This window comes from Alligator mississippiensis, chromosome 4, assembly GCF_030867095.1.
Source record: "Alligator mississippiensis isolate rAllMis1 chromosome 4, rAllMis1, whole genome shotgun sequence".
NCBI lineage: Eukaryota > Metazoa > Chordata > Crocodylia > Alligatoridae > Alligator > Alligator mississippiensis.
In genome coordinates, this window is record NC_081827.1 from 180,329,476 (window position 1) to 180,347,260 (window position 17,785).

The 17,785-nt window shown below is 43.7% G+C and overlaps 1 protein-coding gene across 2 annotated transcripts in view; it reads left to right on the plus strand.

Moving 5' to 3' along the window:
- Positions 1–17,785, plus strand: part of SPAG16 (sperm associated antigen 16) — a 988,711-nt gene that overhangs the window by 855,692 nt on the left and 115,234 nt on the right. Inside the window, exon 16 of one of the 2 annotated variants that reach the window (XM_059727149.1) lies at positions 1,572–3,750. The exons of the other annotated variant lie outside the window; for it this stretch is intronic. Within the exon in view, the coding sequence (XP_059583132.1) occupies positions 1,572–1,852 (281 nt within the window). The 3' untranslated portion in view covers positions 1,853–3,750. Of the gene's footprint in view, positions 1–1,571; positions 3,751–17,785 lie in introns of those variants that run through there. 2 annotated transcript variants of the gene reach the window in all.

Genomic DNA, 17,785 nt, shown 5'->3' on the forward strand with positions numbered 1-17,785 from the left:
AGATGGGGTAGATTTGTACCTTATAGACTAACCAAAATTCAGACTAACAATGCTAACTATGTCTTCCTGTATAATATTTAGAAGGTTGCTAAATCACCTCCTTTTATATTACCATTGTACATAATTGTGTTCCTTTTCATTAATACAATATGAAAGAAAGACTATTTAATGTATTTATTTAAAATATATGTGCTGCTTGTTCTTCAGTTATAACTGAGTGAAGTAAAACAGTGGGATTTGGATTACAAGAAATTGTAATGAGAAAGGATTCAGAAATCTGTGAAATTGACAGTGCTGGAGCTGTGCAATTTTTAGTACAGTATGCAATTTCCCAGGTTTTGGAACGGTTTGAAAGACAATAAAATCAAATAGATATGAGCAATTCAAGATTGCTAAACACAAACACACAGTCAATATTCCTCTGAGAGATCTAGCATTTTGGTTAGAGCAAAAGAACTATACACTAAATGCAATCTGGTTGTGTACATATGCTCCCCAAAGAACCTGTAAATGACAGTGGAAAACATTGCTAAGCCCAACTCCAGTTTTTCAAGAAAACCATTAAGGCCCATCCAGCTGTGCAGCGGTGTGCACCTGTAGCTGCAAAAATAGTAGCGCACAAATTTGTGCCTCTACATTTTGCTACAGTGTGTACCCTTGCACGTGTGTTTTGTGGAGGGACAAATTGTCTCGCTTCAGGCAAACTGCCTGTGCCCAACTCCTTCTGGCTCCCAGTGTGCTAGAGAAGCTGGGGCATAAATGAAGGAGTGGAGATGCTCTGGCTGGCAGCCAGAGCACCTCCCTGGAGGACTAAGCCTCCATGTCTTCGGGTGCATGCTCCTGTTGCGTGTGCCATACCGCATTTTTTCCTGGTGGGGTTTTATTTTATTTTTTTTAGTACCAGGATTTCTCGCTAGCAAATTTTGGCCCCACACTGCAAATTTGCAGTGCAGGGCACATGTTAACATTCCCCATGTATAGTTTGTGGTGCCACAAGCCACACATCCCTGCTGTTCTGGACATGGCCTAAGACACTTCAGTGTGCCAGTCAAGTATGACTAATACCATAAGAACATCACAAGTCTTAGCATGTAGAATAAATGAAGGTAATTGACTCATACATCCATACATGCATACATGGACACCCAGGCAAAGTAATGACCCCCAAACATTGTCCCCAGGCAGTTTAGTCTAAATATTTGGATTAAAATATCTACCTACAAATGATCTCAACTAGAATGTAGACAAATGTTATTTCCGGTTGGGAGCATATAGGTGTAATGGGTTCTGTACAACACTTGACATTTACTGTTTGTAGCAGTTAAATTTACTGTGGCATTTGCAGTGTTATCCATTGTACATATAGGGTATGTTTGCAAATACTGCAGGTAAGGCAAATACAATGTTGTGTTTAAATGTCAAGGCTTTAACTAGATCTGCATTACATACCTGTTTTGAGAGAGAGCCAGAGGCATAGAGTTAATAGACTTGTGTGAATAAAAAGGATATAAACTTACCTGGTCATGTAGAAAATGAATAATAATTCAGGTTACATAAAAATATTTTCACAGGAAGGAACAGAAGGGAGGTCCCCAAAAAGCCAGAGAGGACCCCGAGGGTCAGGAAACCCCAAAAAGAAATGAAAAAAAAGAAAAAGAAAAATGTTTACCTACAGCAGGACCTGCAGTGGAGCCAGAGACAGAGGAGGGACCCACGCGACTCATTAGTTGCGCCTTTATACAGCTGCGGCCGGCAGCTGATGTCAGCCGCAATTGCTGGCCATCGGAAAAAAAGAGGGCTGCCGGCATGGAGGAGGGGAGGAGACCAACACCGGCGAGGGCACCAGCAGTAGAAGCTTTCCCCGAGCTCCTGCAGAGCAGAGAGGAGTTGGAAGCCACTTCTCCCAGAGGGAGAGGAAGCCACGGAGCCCGCAGCAAGACAAATGCTACTGGCCACAGAGAAGGGAGCTGTGAGTCGAAGGCAGCTCCTTGAGGCCAGGCACCTGGACAGAAGATCAGAGGGGATCAGGGAGATCCCAGCACCAACAGCCACCAGAAAGAAGCGGGAGAGCCCAACACACCCCAGACATCCGACCAGGTGGGACCATTAAGGGCCCTGGGAGAACTGATGAGGCACACCAGGAGGGAGCCAGGAGTAAAGAGCAGTGGGAAGGGCTGTGAAGCACAGTCCTCTGGGTCATCGAGCCCTCCCCGCAGGTAGGGCTGGGAAAACACCCGCCGGAGGAGCATCGAGAGTCCGGCGGAACAAAAGGCTGCGTGACAAGGAAGAATGAGAGTGGGGAAACCTGCAGGCTACGATGACCACATACACAGCCAAACAGAGTCCATTAGTATATGAAGGCAGGCCTTAGGGATAAGGCCCAGGGAGCCAGGGAAAAGGGGTGGCTGAGCCCCTTTAGAGTATTTCTGCAATATTTGTAGGGAATTTATTGTTTCCCACAGTTGGAGGGGTTGAAGTATAAGGGTCAGGAAGCCAGATAGGTGTTTAAGCCTCTAGGCAGCTGGCAGCCTCAGGGAAAGGAAGGAGGCCTCAGGGCACAGATAGGATATTGCAGGCTGGTAACACGTAGGTTGAGGGGCCTGTCCTACCCAACATAGTCAGTGGCTCAACGGTCGGGGATCTGGCCAAGAGAACATTCGTGACCCTCCAAGGCTGGGTGTAAGGGCAAGGTAGAGGGGAGGTGGAGCCTCACAGAAGAACTCCAGACAATCATCCCACCATTGAGGGACTCCCCAGTGGTTGGACCCTCCACTAGATCAAGATTCAAAGTCGTGGCAGGTGAGATTGGGAAACACTACACCAGAGGATAAAATCTACTCGACAGAACATCAGGGACGGACGGACGAACACCACTGAACATCCAGGCAAGAGCAGCACATGCCCGGATGTTCGAGGCCAGGCGGGCACAAATATCTTACATCTTTCTGTTCTAAATTGGAAAAAAAAATCTAAACAAAATCTATTTATAGAACAGATTATAAAAACAGGATTGTTTTTTAACAAAACAGTTGTCTTTTTTAGTTGTGTTTTCCTTAAGTGGCTTGTCATACCCATTATATTGCTAGGCTATATTGTACTTCCTTGAAAAAAAAATAGAGGTTTAGCATTAAACGTGGCCATTTCAGCAAAGCAAGTGTCTTAGTTTGAATGGGCTTTTTCAGTTACCCATGGTCAGTGCTTGCATTTCGATTTTTCCAGAGATGAGATTCTTATATTTTTATTTCCATTTGTTCAGCCTAAAATCCTTTTGTGCCAATGGAAAGACTCTCATTGATTTTAGTGGATTTTGAATCAGTCCCACTGCAAAAGATATTACTTAATAAGCAGGCACTATAGAGAAAGACATGGAGAGGAGGTTCAGTACCCTAACATGTGCTATGCCTAAGACTTGGGAGAGCTTGTTTCTAAATCCCTACTCTGTTGCAGAGTTTCTTTGTAAGCTTGAGGATTTCTCTGTACATCTTTGTAAAATGGGAGTAATAGCACTTCCCTATTTCATGGATACGTTGTGAAAGTAAATATTAATAGTTCTAGGGAGCTCAGACCCTATGATAATGGTAGATACATAAATATCCAAGAGAGAATGTATAAAGAAGGGAGCCATTAGGACTATTCATGGAATAAAATGTTATTTGCTGAGTATTGGAGTAAGAATATTGGAATCATTCATAAAAATATCATCATTGGATAAAGCTGACTTAACATAAGCAATAGTAGCATAAACTGTCCCCAATCAATAAGAAAATATTTCCAAAGCAACATTGCTTGAAAATATCTTGTTACTAGACATGTTGGAGTGATGATGGAGCTGTCTCTAAAGCCCCCTTTATATGTTACAGGTATTGCTCAACTGGTTAACTGTGCAGTTAACTATGACCAGCTACATGTATACAGTATCTATTGTGTCATAAAAAGGTCCAAGCATCTATAAAGTTAGACCACAAAAATGTGTACTGACTATGATTTACATGTGTAGCAAGGTCTCCCCTGAGGCTGGGAGCCCTGTCAGCTGATTGGGCTCCTACCCTCATGGGTGTACTGTGCCCAGATGGGCTGGGAGTCTCCCAGCTGAGGAGACTCTCAGTCCCAGCAGCTGTGGACTCTGGGTTCCGGCAATGCCCCACAGCTGCTGAGACCTAGGGTCCCACATCTGCACAGCACAGCTGTGATCTCCCAGCCACAGGGGTGTGTAAAGTGCCCCCTCAGCTGGAAGGTTGCAACTACTATGGTCTCTTAGCCACAGCGGGTGCATGGATCCCCCTGTGACTGGGAGATAGATCACAGCAGCTGCAATCAGCAGGGTTGCATTATGCACCCCCATGGCTGGGAGACAACAACTGCTACAATCTCTCAGCCCTGGGGAGGCTCCATAGTTGGCAGATTGCAGCAGCTGCCTCTCCCATCTGTATAGGTGCATAGGGCACCCTCATGGCTGGGAATCCCTCAGCTGAGGGGGGCTCCAAGCTGCTGGAGCTTACTTCTTGCTGGTGCAGGGGAAACTCAAAAGCAGGCTGTGCTGCACAAGCAGTAAGGCATTATGAGATCTAATACAATATCCCACAGTCATACCTCTTGTGATGTTCATGTGGCATGGCATGTAATGATCCTATCATGCCTTTACCTACATATGTAGAGGGGCCCTACGACCTGAGAAATGATACTTGCATAGGCGACTGGTGCCTCCTGAGTTAGTGACCAGGGGGTGGGCAGGAGAAGCCCCGCTGGCACTTCTGGGTATGTGTGATCGGCCACGGGGAGACCGCTTCTCCTGGCCCCCCACTCCCTGGCCAGTGCTCTCAGAGGGGCACCAGTGCTCTCACCTGCCCCCCTGCCTAGGAACACTAACTGTCAGAGGGTGCAACAGCGCTCTCAGGGGACGCACATGCACCCCCGTGCACCCCCTACACATCGCTACTGGGTACTTGGTACCTGAAGGCTTACATCTTACTCAACTACATATTGGGTCCATTAAAAGATAATATCCACAAAAAATCTTTTTACATATTTATGTTTTAGATGGTATTACTACACTTGACAGCATGATGTGAATTCAAACTTTGTAAAACAAGATAAATGGTCATTAAGCTAGAAAGTACCATGTGACCCATTTGAAATATTATACCAAACACTGATTTGTGAGTTAAACAGAACTTATGGAGGGACTGGTGCTGGTGAAAGGCCTTGGCTAGCGCTATGGAGAAAAAGCACATTACAAGATAAGTACAAAGAATGACAACAACAGCAAAAACAAAGATGCAGGAATCCATTAGGTTTTTAACTTCAGGTCATTCAGATTTTTGGAGTGTATGGGTACTATATAGAAATAGTTATAGTCATGTTTAATTCCAAGGTTATTGTTTTCAAATTGCCTCTGCACTTCCATGTGCTCAGGGAGACCAGGGTCCTACAGTAAGGAGAAAGGGAAGTGTTTGCCAGGGAAAAAGGGGGAAGCAGAGAGCAAAGGGCTACCTGACTCCCAGATTTATTTACCCTGCTGTAGCTGTGGGAGGGGGGCAATTCAAGGCAAACCTCCAATAATTGGATTCTATACCTAGAAAATTATTACAAATACTAGCCAATTACCCATCAAGAATGATGGGGGGGAGTGGGCAGGGATGGTGCCCTGTGCCCCATTCCCCCCCCCCATCTGGGCCTGTTCCCCCCTTCCCTCCTGCTGCTTGGGATCCAGGCCCAATGTGGGGAGTTGGGGGGCAGGGAGCAGCAGGCCCAGGCTGATGCAGTGGTGGCAGGGGGATGGGAGGAGTAGGCTTGGGGCTGACACAGGGGAGGAGGAATTGGGGAGGAGTGGGCCCAGGCCCGGGGTGGGAAGGAGGCCCGCTCCTCTCCCCCCGTCCACTGCCACATTGGGACGGTCCCACCGCTCCCCCCCACCACCACCATGGCAGGCCAGCTTCTCCCCACCCTGGGGCCCACTCCTCCCCCCCCGTATCAGGCCCAGGCTCATTCCTCCCCCCCACTGCCACGGCATGCCCGCTCCTCCCTCCCTGCGTTGGGCCTGCTCCTCCACCCACCACTGCCACATCAGCACATGTCAGCCCTGCAGGCGGCAACAATGCATGGGGGGAGGGGTGGGCCAAGGCCAGCCTCAGTGGCCTCACCCCCTCATGGCATCCTGATCCTACTCCCCCATGCCACTGCCACCACCTCCAAGGAAAAAGGGTGGGGGCAAAGCCAGCTCTGGTGGCCTCGCTTCCCCCTCCACTCCATTGGCGCTGCTTGCAGGGAGCAGGGCAGGGGAGGTGAGGCCCCCCCCATTCCATCTGCTCCTTTGCCACCACCTCCAGGGAGCAGGGCAGGGGGGATGAGTTCCCCCCATTCCATCTGCTGCTTTGCCACCACCTCCAGGGAGCAGGACGGTGGTAGTGAGGTCCCCCATTCCATCTGCTGTTTTGCCACCGCCTCCAGGGAGCAGGGTGGTGGGTGGGCGTGGCCAGCACAGCTGGCCTCGCCGCCCCTTCCATCCCCTGTGTCTCTGCCATCATAGCAGCACTCTGCCGCGCCACCACTTCCTGTCCCAACACTGTATTCACACTCTGATTGGTTGTCTGAGTCAGCCAATCAGAGAGTAAATAAAGCATTATGGACAGACAGACAGATTAAGGCTTTTATAATATTAGAATATACATTTTTTCATATACAGACTTTAATTATTGGGGGGTTGTCTTCTAATCAGGGTCATCTACTCAAATAAATATGGTAGTTATTTAATGCATATGCAGCATAGTTCTAATTTCCTTTCTTACTGTGGCAGGAAATTCTCAGACTCCCTTTATAGTTACAACTCTTTCTCTTATGCAATCTGTTTTCTCAGATGTGTGTTTAGTTTCTTTGGGGTTTAATAGGAGCTGAAATTCTAGTTGAAATGAGTAAATCCAAACATTTACATAAACCCTTCTAGTTTTCAACGTAATTTTTTAAAATCTATTTCTTAATGAGTACTTTTACACTAAAATAGCTATTCAAGAAGACATTGTGTTATCATTTTAATGCTCTTTAGGAAGGAGGCTGCTTTCATTTGCACTCTTTTTCAGTTGGTCAGGAAGTTGCTTAAGCACTGCCAGATAATGAATTCCACAATTTGTTTAAATACTTTTTAGATTAGTAACCATTTGTGGCATCAAAAGATGTTGCTATATTATACATAAACCATATCACTTTGCATAACCAAAGTTATAACATAAAGGCTTATATAAAGATTTACAGTATTTGCCAATAAATATCTCAACAAGCTGGTTATGCATGTGTTCAAGGAACAACCAAAGTGTATTCCATTGAAAGGGAACTTGAGTTAGAAATAACCATCATCTTTTGTAAAATATTTTCCATCCATCAATGTTTGTCTTAAAGATTGATGGCTATAGAGTGCTTAGAGAAGAAAGTAGTTTAGATAAGAAAATCTTTAGCGCCTTCAGAGTAGCTTTAAACACCGGGTTTTTTCTTGCAAAGGGCAGTGAAAAAGGTCTATTTTATGTCATAATTTATGCCTCTGACAGCACAACTCTACGTTCCTCATTGCTCTTAAATAGAATATCCTTGCAATTTTTTTAACTAAGTCAGATCTCTTTCTAAACTATAAATATCTTACAAAAATTGTTTTCTTCAAATCAAGATAATGTTTATACCAAAGTGGTATCTTGTACAAAGAGAAGACTTGTTCTCTGAAAAGATTCTTTTGTTGGATTGTTTGCCTTTTCACTAAATAGCTACTAGCTTTATTATCTGATATTGGCATTGTTTTTACAAGTTGCAACAAAAGATTTCCATTGAATATTTTATCCAAAGCACAAATGCCAATAGTCAATGTTTGTACAACATACCATAACATAAAATAGTATAGAAAGTTAAGGCAAGATAGAAGTTATAAAAGTTACCTAGTGGGATGCCTAGACGAGCCAGGAACAAGTAGCAGTGACATGTATTTGTGCCTGGGCATGTCTACAGGAGACACCAAAGCACAGTAGACTAATTCTACTGTGTGTTAGTGTGTAATAGTAAAATCTGTGCTTATGCACAGCAGAATTAGTCTACTGCACATTAGCATCACAGAAAAGACGTGTGTTGGCACTACTGCACAGTAGTGCCAATTACAGTGCACTAAATTTAATGTGCTGTAATTATGCACATGTAAATGCACATGTAAATGTGCCCCCTGGGGAATGCTCCTACACCTGCGCTCTGGCACAGGGCAAATTGCTCCAGATTGTGTAGGGGAGACTGGGGCCAGCACCTGGGCTGGCCCCAACAGCCTTACCTTGAGTTCTAGGGGCCTCCTGGAGCTGCAGCAGTGGGGATCCAGGTGTGCAGAGCCTGGCTGGAAGCTGGAGTATGGCTCTGACCAGCCAGGCTGCGGTATCAGATGGCTGACACTGCCGCCACATGTGCCAAGCCATTTTTTTTGGTTGGTTGGTTGGTTGGTTGGTTGGTTGGTTGGTTGGTTGGTTGGTTGGTTGGGTTTTTTTGGTGCGCTTTCTTTGATGCTGGGATTTCCTGGTATCTAAATTTGGCTCTGTGCTGCAAGTGTGCAGCACAAAGAACCAAATCACATGTGTGGGGTGGATTTCGTGGTGCCTTAAAGCCTTTGAGGAGCCACAAAGTGCATGTGCGCAGTCATGTGGACATTCCTGTAGAGTCCGTATGAGTACTTTTGGACATTTTATGGCCAGTTCAGTTCTCTTCTTCATGTTTGTCCTTTGGTATCCAAAAGCAGAAACTACTTTTATTTCTTCAAATAAGCATGTAATGTTATGTTCTCTAGGCTTCATGGTTACAAAAATAATTGTAAATATCTCAAAATTCAGTAAAGGCATGGGCAAGGTACTAATGATTTTGCATTATAAAAATAATTTTAGGAATGGTCATTTTTGCATCCCTATTGAAGTTTCCTCTCTATCTCCCCCCATCTTTTGAATGGAAAGTTTTATGATTAATAAGAAAACTTCTCTGTTTATTACTGAATTGCAGCTATGATGATGTAATTATAACTATGACACAATCTTTAACATCAAAACAATGTGATACCATTAGTATCAAATTAGAGAAATACTGTGGGGGGCGGTTCTTCATAATAGTGTACGTAACGTTAACTTTGCTAAAACTAAAAACTGTAGGAACAAACATTATGTGATACATAACATGCAAGACAACAAGAGTCAGAGATAAATAGTGCCATTTCTTTTCCATATACAGGAAAAACCTTTTCTTTTAGGTTAGTCAGTTGTTCCCTCCCCCCCTTCCCCCACAAAAGTACTTAAAATAATTTTAAAGAAGCTGAAAGTTTCCAAATGGTATTTAAGGCATGGTCATAAGTGAAATAGGAAGAAAAACTGTCTAAAAATTTTCAGTGTTTAGGACTGACTAAATCAAGATGGAAATTTACTTTGAGAAGTATGAGTATTCACAAATTAAGAGTAACAAGTCAATGGGAAACAATTAATGAAATCCTGAGATGAAAAGGGAGATGATAGATTTCTATTGGGATGTTTTAACTTGTTTAGTTTAGTGTTTAAAAATTAGTTAGTAGATGCTTACTAACATGCCATTAAACACAACCTATTTTCTAAATTTAACCCAGCTTCCTGCTGCTCCCCAACCCATACACACAATAAAAAGTAGGGACCTGCCTAACTCCTGGTGGGAGAAAGCAATTATCACTACTTGGTCATGGCCTGAAGAGTCAATTTAGCCATCATTTTGCAGTAGCCTTACTCCTCAGTGCTGATTGGTGGAGAGGCCCTGCCCTCTGGCACCGAGTGATGGAGAGGGCCTGTGGAGAGGAGGGACAAGGGGTTGGCAGCCATCTTGACTGCTGGCTGTCCTTTGTGCAGCTCCACCCCTTGGTGATGATTGATGGAGAGGCCCAAGGGGGAAGCTGCCATGTTTGCTGCTGCCCTTCATGCTGCCTCACCAGCTGGCACCTTCCCCTCCCAGGTGGGCTATGAATCCAGGCTGCAGTAGCAGCAAGGACCACTGGCTCCCACTTCGGAGGCAGCATTTTATTTTTATTAGGGTTTCTTTTGGGTTGATTTCCTAGGAAGTCATGGGCAATGCTGTGTTTTGGGGTGCTTGCAGAAATCGTGGATTTTGTGGTTTCCGCAAAAATTGCAAAACTGTGATTTAAGTAGGTTCCCTACTAAATAGCAATAGCCCATGACCCAAGTGCATTGTGATTTAAAGTTAGGCAAGAAATTAAACCATTAAAATGATGGCTGGCTTGTTTCATGGTGGATTTTGACTTTTCTTTTTCATATTCAAACACCTCCTGAATCAGGCAAAACAGGACTTGAAACCTTCATGATGACAACTTTGCCACAACTGACAACAAAAAAGTGGCAAAACAGAAGTGATTGTATGTACCATACAAAGTTAATGAGTGGAATCAGGCCATTGCCAATTGCTGCATGAGGATCCTGCATTATGTTGCCCCTTCCTAACGTATTTATGCATGTCCCCACCAGCTTTTATCCTACAAGCTATGTTTGTGCCACAGTCAGGTATGCGACTGAAGCACATGTAGACACAGCCAAAGTAGCTCTGAACTAGATTGATAAAATATTAGTAGTAGTCTGAATGCCGTAGCAGAGAGCCTCAGCCTGTACTGCAAAACATGCCCAAGAAGCTAAATAAATCATAATACACTGAGCTATATTCTGTTCAACCTAGGCTGCTACCAGGGAAAAGCTAGTTCATTTTCATAGATTCATAGATGGTGAGGCTGGAAGGGACCTCGGAAGACCATTAGGTCTACCCCCCCTGCACCAAGCAGGAAAGACAACTGTCCAGTCACCTTTTGAAGATTTCCAGAGTAGGCGATTGTATCACATCTAGAGGGAGCTTATTCCTCAGTCTGGACACCCTAGCTGTGAAGAAGTTTTTCCTAATGTTGAGCCTGAAATGGTCTCCTAGGAGATTGTGACCATTACCCTTGGGGTTTTCCCCAAGGGTGTCCTGGTGAACACTTGCTCACCAAGCCCTTGATGTACGCCCCTGATGTAGTGGTAAGTTGTTACCAAGTCCCCTCTCAGCCTTCTCTTCTTCATGCTGAAGAGTCCCAGGTCCCTCAGCCTTTCCTCATATGGCTTGCCATGTAAGTCTCTGATCATACTGGTGGCCCTTCTCTGGACCCTCTCAAGCTTTTCCATGTCCTTGTTGAAGTGCAGCACCCAGAACTGGACGCAGTACTCCAGCTGCAGTCTCACCAATGCTGAGTAGAGCAGAAGAATCACTTCCTTGGTTTTGCTGGAGATGCATTGATTGATGCATGCCAGAGTATTATTTGCCCTGCTGGCTATAGCATCACACTGCTGGCTCATGTTCATACTGTGGCCTATTATTACCCACAGGTCTCTTTCATTCATAGTGCTGGTCAGATTGGCATTGCCAAGCCTGTAGGTGTGTGGGGATTGTTCATCCCCAGGTGGAGCACTTTACATTTATTGATGTTAAACTTCATCAGGTTCCAATCTGCCCAACTTGCCAGCCTGTTTAGGTCCACCTGTATCTGCAGACCATCTTCAAGCATGACCACTCTTCCCCATAACTTGGTGTCATCCATGAACTTGGCCAGTGAGCTCTTTACCCCCGCATCCAAATAATTGATGAAGATGTTTAAAAGTATTGGACCAAGCACTAACCCCTGAGGGACACCATTGGCCACTTCTCACCAAGACAACACAGATCCTTTCAGTAGAACTCTCTGGATCCTACCCTGCAGCCAGCTTCCTACCCACCTAACTGTCTCACAGTTAAGCCTACAATCTTCCAACTTTCTCATGAGAACATTGTGGGATGGCAGATCAAAAGCTTTCTGGAAGTCAAGATATACAGTGTCAACCTCCTCTCTCTTATCCAGGTGGTGAGTTACCTGAAGATCTTGTTGGTAAGACAAGATGAACTCATGTTGGCTGTGGTTCAGAATCCTACCTTCTGCAAGCGTATCGCATACGGACTTCTTGATGAATTTTTCCAGGATTTTCCCTGGAATAGAAGTTAGGCTAATTGGCCTAACTGTGTCCTTCCTCCTCCCCTTCTTGAAGATGGGCACAACATTGGTCCTCTTTCAGTCCTCAGGGACCTCTCCAGAACACCACGAGTTTTGGAAAAGTCTTGCCAGGGGTTCCATGATGACTTCAGCCATCTCCTTCCACACCCTCAGATGAAGTTCATTCAGGTCTGCTGACCTATATCTGTCTTATTTTTTTAATTGATCACACACCAGTTCTACAGCAATAGTAGGAATGTCATCATTCCTACCCTGCTGCTTCTGTACTCTATCTGGCATGTTTTTTCCTCTGGGCCTGGTGAAAAACCAAAGCAAAGTAGTCTTTCAGGAGTTTAGTCTTCTCTGGAGTGCCAGTAAGCAGCTGTCCTGAGTTGTTGAGCAGTGGCCCCACACCCCCATTTATTTTCCTGCTGTTCCCTACATGCCTAAAGAAGGACTTCTTGTTGTTCTTGATCCCCATTGCTAATTTTAGTTCAGTTCCTGCCTTAGCCCTTCTAATCTGTTCACTACAAGTGTGGACCATTGTTTTATAGTCCTCCTTGGAACATGCCCCAGGCTTTCACTGTTTGTATGCCTCTTTCTTCTTTCTTTAGAGGACCATGATTTCCCTTTTAGCCAAGAGGACTTCCCACCCCTTTTGCTACCTTTACAGCTGTCCAAGGCATGTCCACATTATACTACAGTAACTGCTCTGACTGAAGTATAGGCCTAGGGACAGCAAGGGAAGCCAGGCAGACCCTGCTGTGCCTGCGGTCTCCCCCAGAGATCTGGCTAGGGATGAGAGGGGCAAGGCCAGCCTGTTTTCTAGAGTAAACAGCACAGCCCAGGGCTGCAAAGGTTGGGAAGGGGCACTAACTGCAAAGGTTGGGAAGGGGACCTGAACCTGTTCAGCCTCAGCAAGAGGAGGCTGAGGGGAGGTTTGGTGGCTGCCTACAAACTCATTAGGGGAGATCAGCAGCAAATAGGAAGAAAAATAGCAGCACCTGGGGTGACGAGAAACAATGGCCAGAAACTGCTGGAGAATAGGTTCAGGACAGAGATTAAGAGACACTATTTCACTGTCAGGGTAGCTAGGATCTGGAACCAATTTATTAAGGAAGTGGTCCTCGCTCCTACCTTGGGTAAATTCAAAAAGAGGTTGGATGAACACCTGTCTGGGGTCGTGTGATCCCAGCATGTGCTCCAACCAGTGGTGGGGGTTAGACTAGATGATCTATTCAGGTCCCTTCTGACCTCTAACTACTATGAAGCTATGAAACTTATGGCACTTTGTATAAATGGTCCTGACTTTCAAACTACTACTGTTACCACGACACAATACCACATTTTCTTCATAATTATAAAATTTATAATTTAGGGACTCTCCCAATTTTAGAAGATATGGGAATTGGGAAATGATCTCTCAGGGAGTAACTAGTTAGAGACAGAGGAAAGGTCTTCAGATGTTGTGTACTGCTCCACAAATTAAAGCTTTTTGTTCATTCATTCATCATATGCTTGTATTTATTGAACCTGGTGAATACCATAATAACTCTTCTTTCAGATTTTTATCATCTTTCCTTTGTGCCCTTTTCAAAGAAAATATTCTTTAAAAAATTAATTTAGCATTTTTCCCCTTTCAACAATACCTATTAAATAAAATGAGTTTCTTCAGATAGTAGCCAAGTTATGAGGCCATTTATTTCATAACACATTTCTTAATTGCTGTTCCCAGTTAAGAAAGACTGCTAGCAGCTTTAATAGTTTGGGTACATCGATCATCTGTCAAACTATGGCAGAATCCTGAATTATGAGGCTCAAGTATATGTAGGCAGAAGACTAAAAGTGTTTATGTGAGAAAACAAAAAGGATTGGGTGTATGACTAAAATAATTTGGGTTGGAGCTTCAGCTGGTACAAATTAGCATAAGTAGCTACACTGAACTCTGTGAAGCTGTCAGTTTATACCAGTTAAATGTCTCACCCTGTTTTGTCTTTCTTTTCTCCTAGGCCTCAGTCCCCATCTCTCAGACTTTATTTCTTTTGATGTTCCCTCTAATTCCAGCTACTTTTCTGTACCTCATTTCCTACCTTCCCTCTATCCAGTCAGCACTAGATCCTTCTCTCTTTTTGTCTTTGCCTTTATTTTCTGTCCCTGTCTCCACTGGCCAGTAACTCCAGATATTTTCTTCTTCTCTCTCTGCAGTTTTTCTCCTTTCCAACCCTTTTATATTTGTTTCTTTTGACAAATGTCCTTTCTTTGCCAACTAGCCATCCATGTTCCTCAATTTCAGCATAATCCCTATCCTTTATATTTTATCCTCTTATTCTTCCCGAGCCCTTTTCCATTTATTTTTCTTCTAGGCATTCTCCTTTTTTTCTTACCCTCATATTTTTGTGTGTTTCTTCAAGTTTTTCTTTTATGCTGTTCCTTTTCTTCCATTCTCTCACCTTGATGTCCTCATCCCCTCTCAGAAAATTCTCTTCTCCTACTGAGCCCTTCAGCACTAATTTCAGTCTTGCTTCTCATCCCATACTCCCCTGCATATCCTCTTTTTACTGTTAATTGTTCTCCTTCCTGGACTGACAACACTTCCCAAGGGGAAAGAATGCTGGTGTAATGAGTGATGGCAGGACTAGGTCTTAACCATCTACTTACAGCACAAATATGTCTCATTTTTAAAGGAGCCATATTCATTGAACATGGATTAGTTCAAAGGGCTTGTTGAATGAATATTCCTCTTCCTGGCTAGTATTACAGCTTATATCCAGAGACTGAATCAGAACAATAATTAACATTTACCTTTTTTTTCCCAGAAACTGCCTCAGTTGAATGCCACACCTCACTCAATCTGAAATAAAAGGCCTGCATGAATCAATTTAGACTGAAGGGAACATAAGAAGTTTTATAACAAGCCAAATAGTAACACACCTTAAAGATGTAAACATCATCCTAGGAGGGAAGCACTTGACTTAGCATTTGTCCTGTAGGACATACTCAAATGGAATATAAAAAGTTTTCATTTGCAAAAATTAACAGCCATTTTTGGGCTGATTCATCCCTGTGTTGGGACAAACATTAATGCATGAACAGAAGAGAGAGTGGCCTGGTGGCCCTGAGGTGCCTAGTTAAAGGTAATACTTCCCTAATTCGTACTCGTGTTTCATGGACCTGTGGATTATTATTTCATAGGTATAGTTTGCTTCTTCTCATGTCCTCCATCAACCTTCCATGCCTTCATATAGACAAGCCCCTTGCTGGCTCACAACACCCTTGAGCCCAGGGCTCTTGTGGGCAGCAGGGAGATAACAGAGTTGTCTCTATTTATATGTTTTTTCTTTGCTGTATTTTCCACTGGGAGAGATTACATCCATTTTGCAGCCCCTTTGCAACAGCTTAGATGACCCACAGGAGCCCTAGGCCAAGAATGTATCGGGCTCTTCTGAGTATTTTAGCAAAGAACTACACATATACCTAGAAATGTTTGCTTCCTCACAGGCTGAGGGGGATTTGAATACCTGCCCACTGTAAATCAGCTCACTTGATCATTACCATATCTCCAGAAATTGACGCAGTGCTTCAACAGGGTATAAATTATACTCAGTCTTCAAAGAGATGTGTGTTTATAGCAGTGGGAATTTCTGAGAACTTTCCACTGCTAGGCATCTTTCTAAGAGAGGAAGCAGTACAGGCATCCAGCCTGCAGCTGCCTGCTTTCTCCTGCACTCATTCCTCCCCCTGATTGGGGTGATGCCCATCTGGGGAAGGCATGGGAAGTAGTAGGTGCTGTATTCCTCCCAATCCCAGAAGACTAAAGCAGTGGGGCAAACCCCCAGCCTGTTGACCAAACCAGGGGCTGTTCCAGTCTGCTCCTGGACTGGTCTGAGAGAAGACTGGAGTAATGGGGAAGCCCTCCTGCCTACATCCCAGACTTGAGACCTCTGAGAAGCAGGTGAGGAGCTTCAGTGGCTGTTTCATGTCCCTCCTGGACCAAATCTAGAGGAGACTGCAGCACCTCCAACCCCCAGTCCTGCAGTCTCTAGTCTAGGGAAGCACCAGGAGTATTGCTTTGATATTGCACTGCCCCCAGGACAGGGAGGAATGGAACAGCCGCTGCTCCCCACACTTTTCCCAGACCAGCAGGGAGTGTACAGGCATTCATTCTTGTGAAAAAAGTTTCTCTCACAGGGGAGATCTCCCAGGTGTCAACCTAAACAAATTGAATCAATCCTTGTACACTTTTAAGTTTTTACTGGGAAAGTGGTGATTCTCTTGGTAAAAAGATAACACCTGTATGCAGCTTCAGTTGGCCACTTTTTGAAGTACTAGCAATTTTCTAAAATAACCACTGTAGCATTCCAATATGATTGGAAAACAGGATGCTTGCAGACAAAATTCTTGAGATCCTGAAAGTAGCTAGATAACCTTCAATCTAGTATTAGCCATTGGAAAAGTCTGTTTGCTTTGCTAATGGAAGAGTTGCTGGAGGAACTTGCTATGGACCCAGTTGTCAGAAATGCTGAGCTCATGTACCATTCCTGTTAACTCAAAGGAGAGTGCTTGGAGTTCAGTATTGCTAAAAATCAGGCTTCAAGCATCTAATTGCTGCATTGTGATGTGTATCCTCATGGTCTGAGTGTTGAATAGTGCTTGCTGATTTAGTGATTTATCAGGGGCACAGGCGCAGTGGCCCTATGCACACAAGGATGATATATTTGCATTTCATCTCTCTGAATCAGCATAATTCCTCTAACTACCCTCTTCAATGAATTCCTAATTGCCAGCTATTTATGTCTTTACCTACTTATTGCAGCTTGCAAAGTTTTCAATAAATTTGCCTTATGATGGTTGTGTGTGTATGTGCTTGCGTGTAGCAGTTAAATCACTTACTTTTTGAGCACTATACATTAAAATCAGCAATGCATTTACAGACTACCTTTGCATACATGGTGAAGTCTGTTTGATTTTATTTCATTACATTACTAAATAACCTTGATAGTTGTTCTTCAAGGTCTCCGAGTGCTGAGCTATTAACAGCTCTGGAATTTAACTAAACTGCATTACAGCTGCATAACTACAAACTAAGGGGTAATCGAAGATCCTTCAGGCTTAACATAAGCATATGGACAACGCTTCACTACTGGTGTAGGAAAAAAAACTATTTAATTTGGAGTTTTAGGCGAAGTTCCCCAAGGATACTGGCTCTGATGAACTTCAACATGTACAGTACAAATAGAAAGAAAATTCTGTGAGAATAAGTAACTAGAAGTTATGAAACTTTGAAAGGGAGAAGGATGGTATGAATATTTAATCAGTTCAAGTATAAAAATTAGTGCAGTAGATAAACAGTATGATGAGTGATGATGCATATCTTTCATTCATAGTTTAATGTAGTTTTTAAGAAAATGCATGTGGATGAAATATTGAGCTTAATTAAACCAGCAAAAGATGTATTCTGACTAGCTTATTCATTGAAACATGTGACAACTGCTGAAAATTGCAATTCTCTAAAGGGAGGGACTAAAAGAATCTGTGAAATCTAACAATAAAATCAGAAGAGCTCAATGTTATGCTATGCACAGCAGGCATTTCACAGAGTCTGCAGAATTTCAGTGAATACAATATATTGAATCTTTCAGTCATCGCCACTGGACATGCACTGAATTATTTGGATAGCATACGGTAGTGGCACAAAGAGAAAGGGGCATTACCTTTAAACATACCCTCTCTTTCAGTCTCTTGCTTTGCATATATACACATCTTATA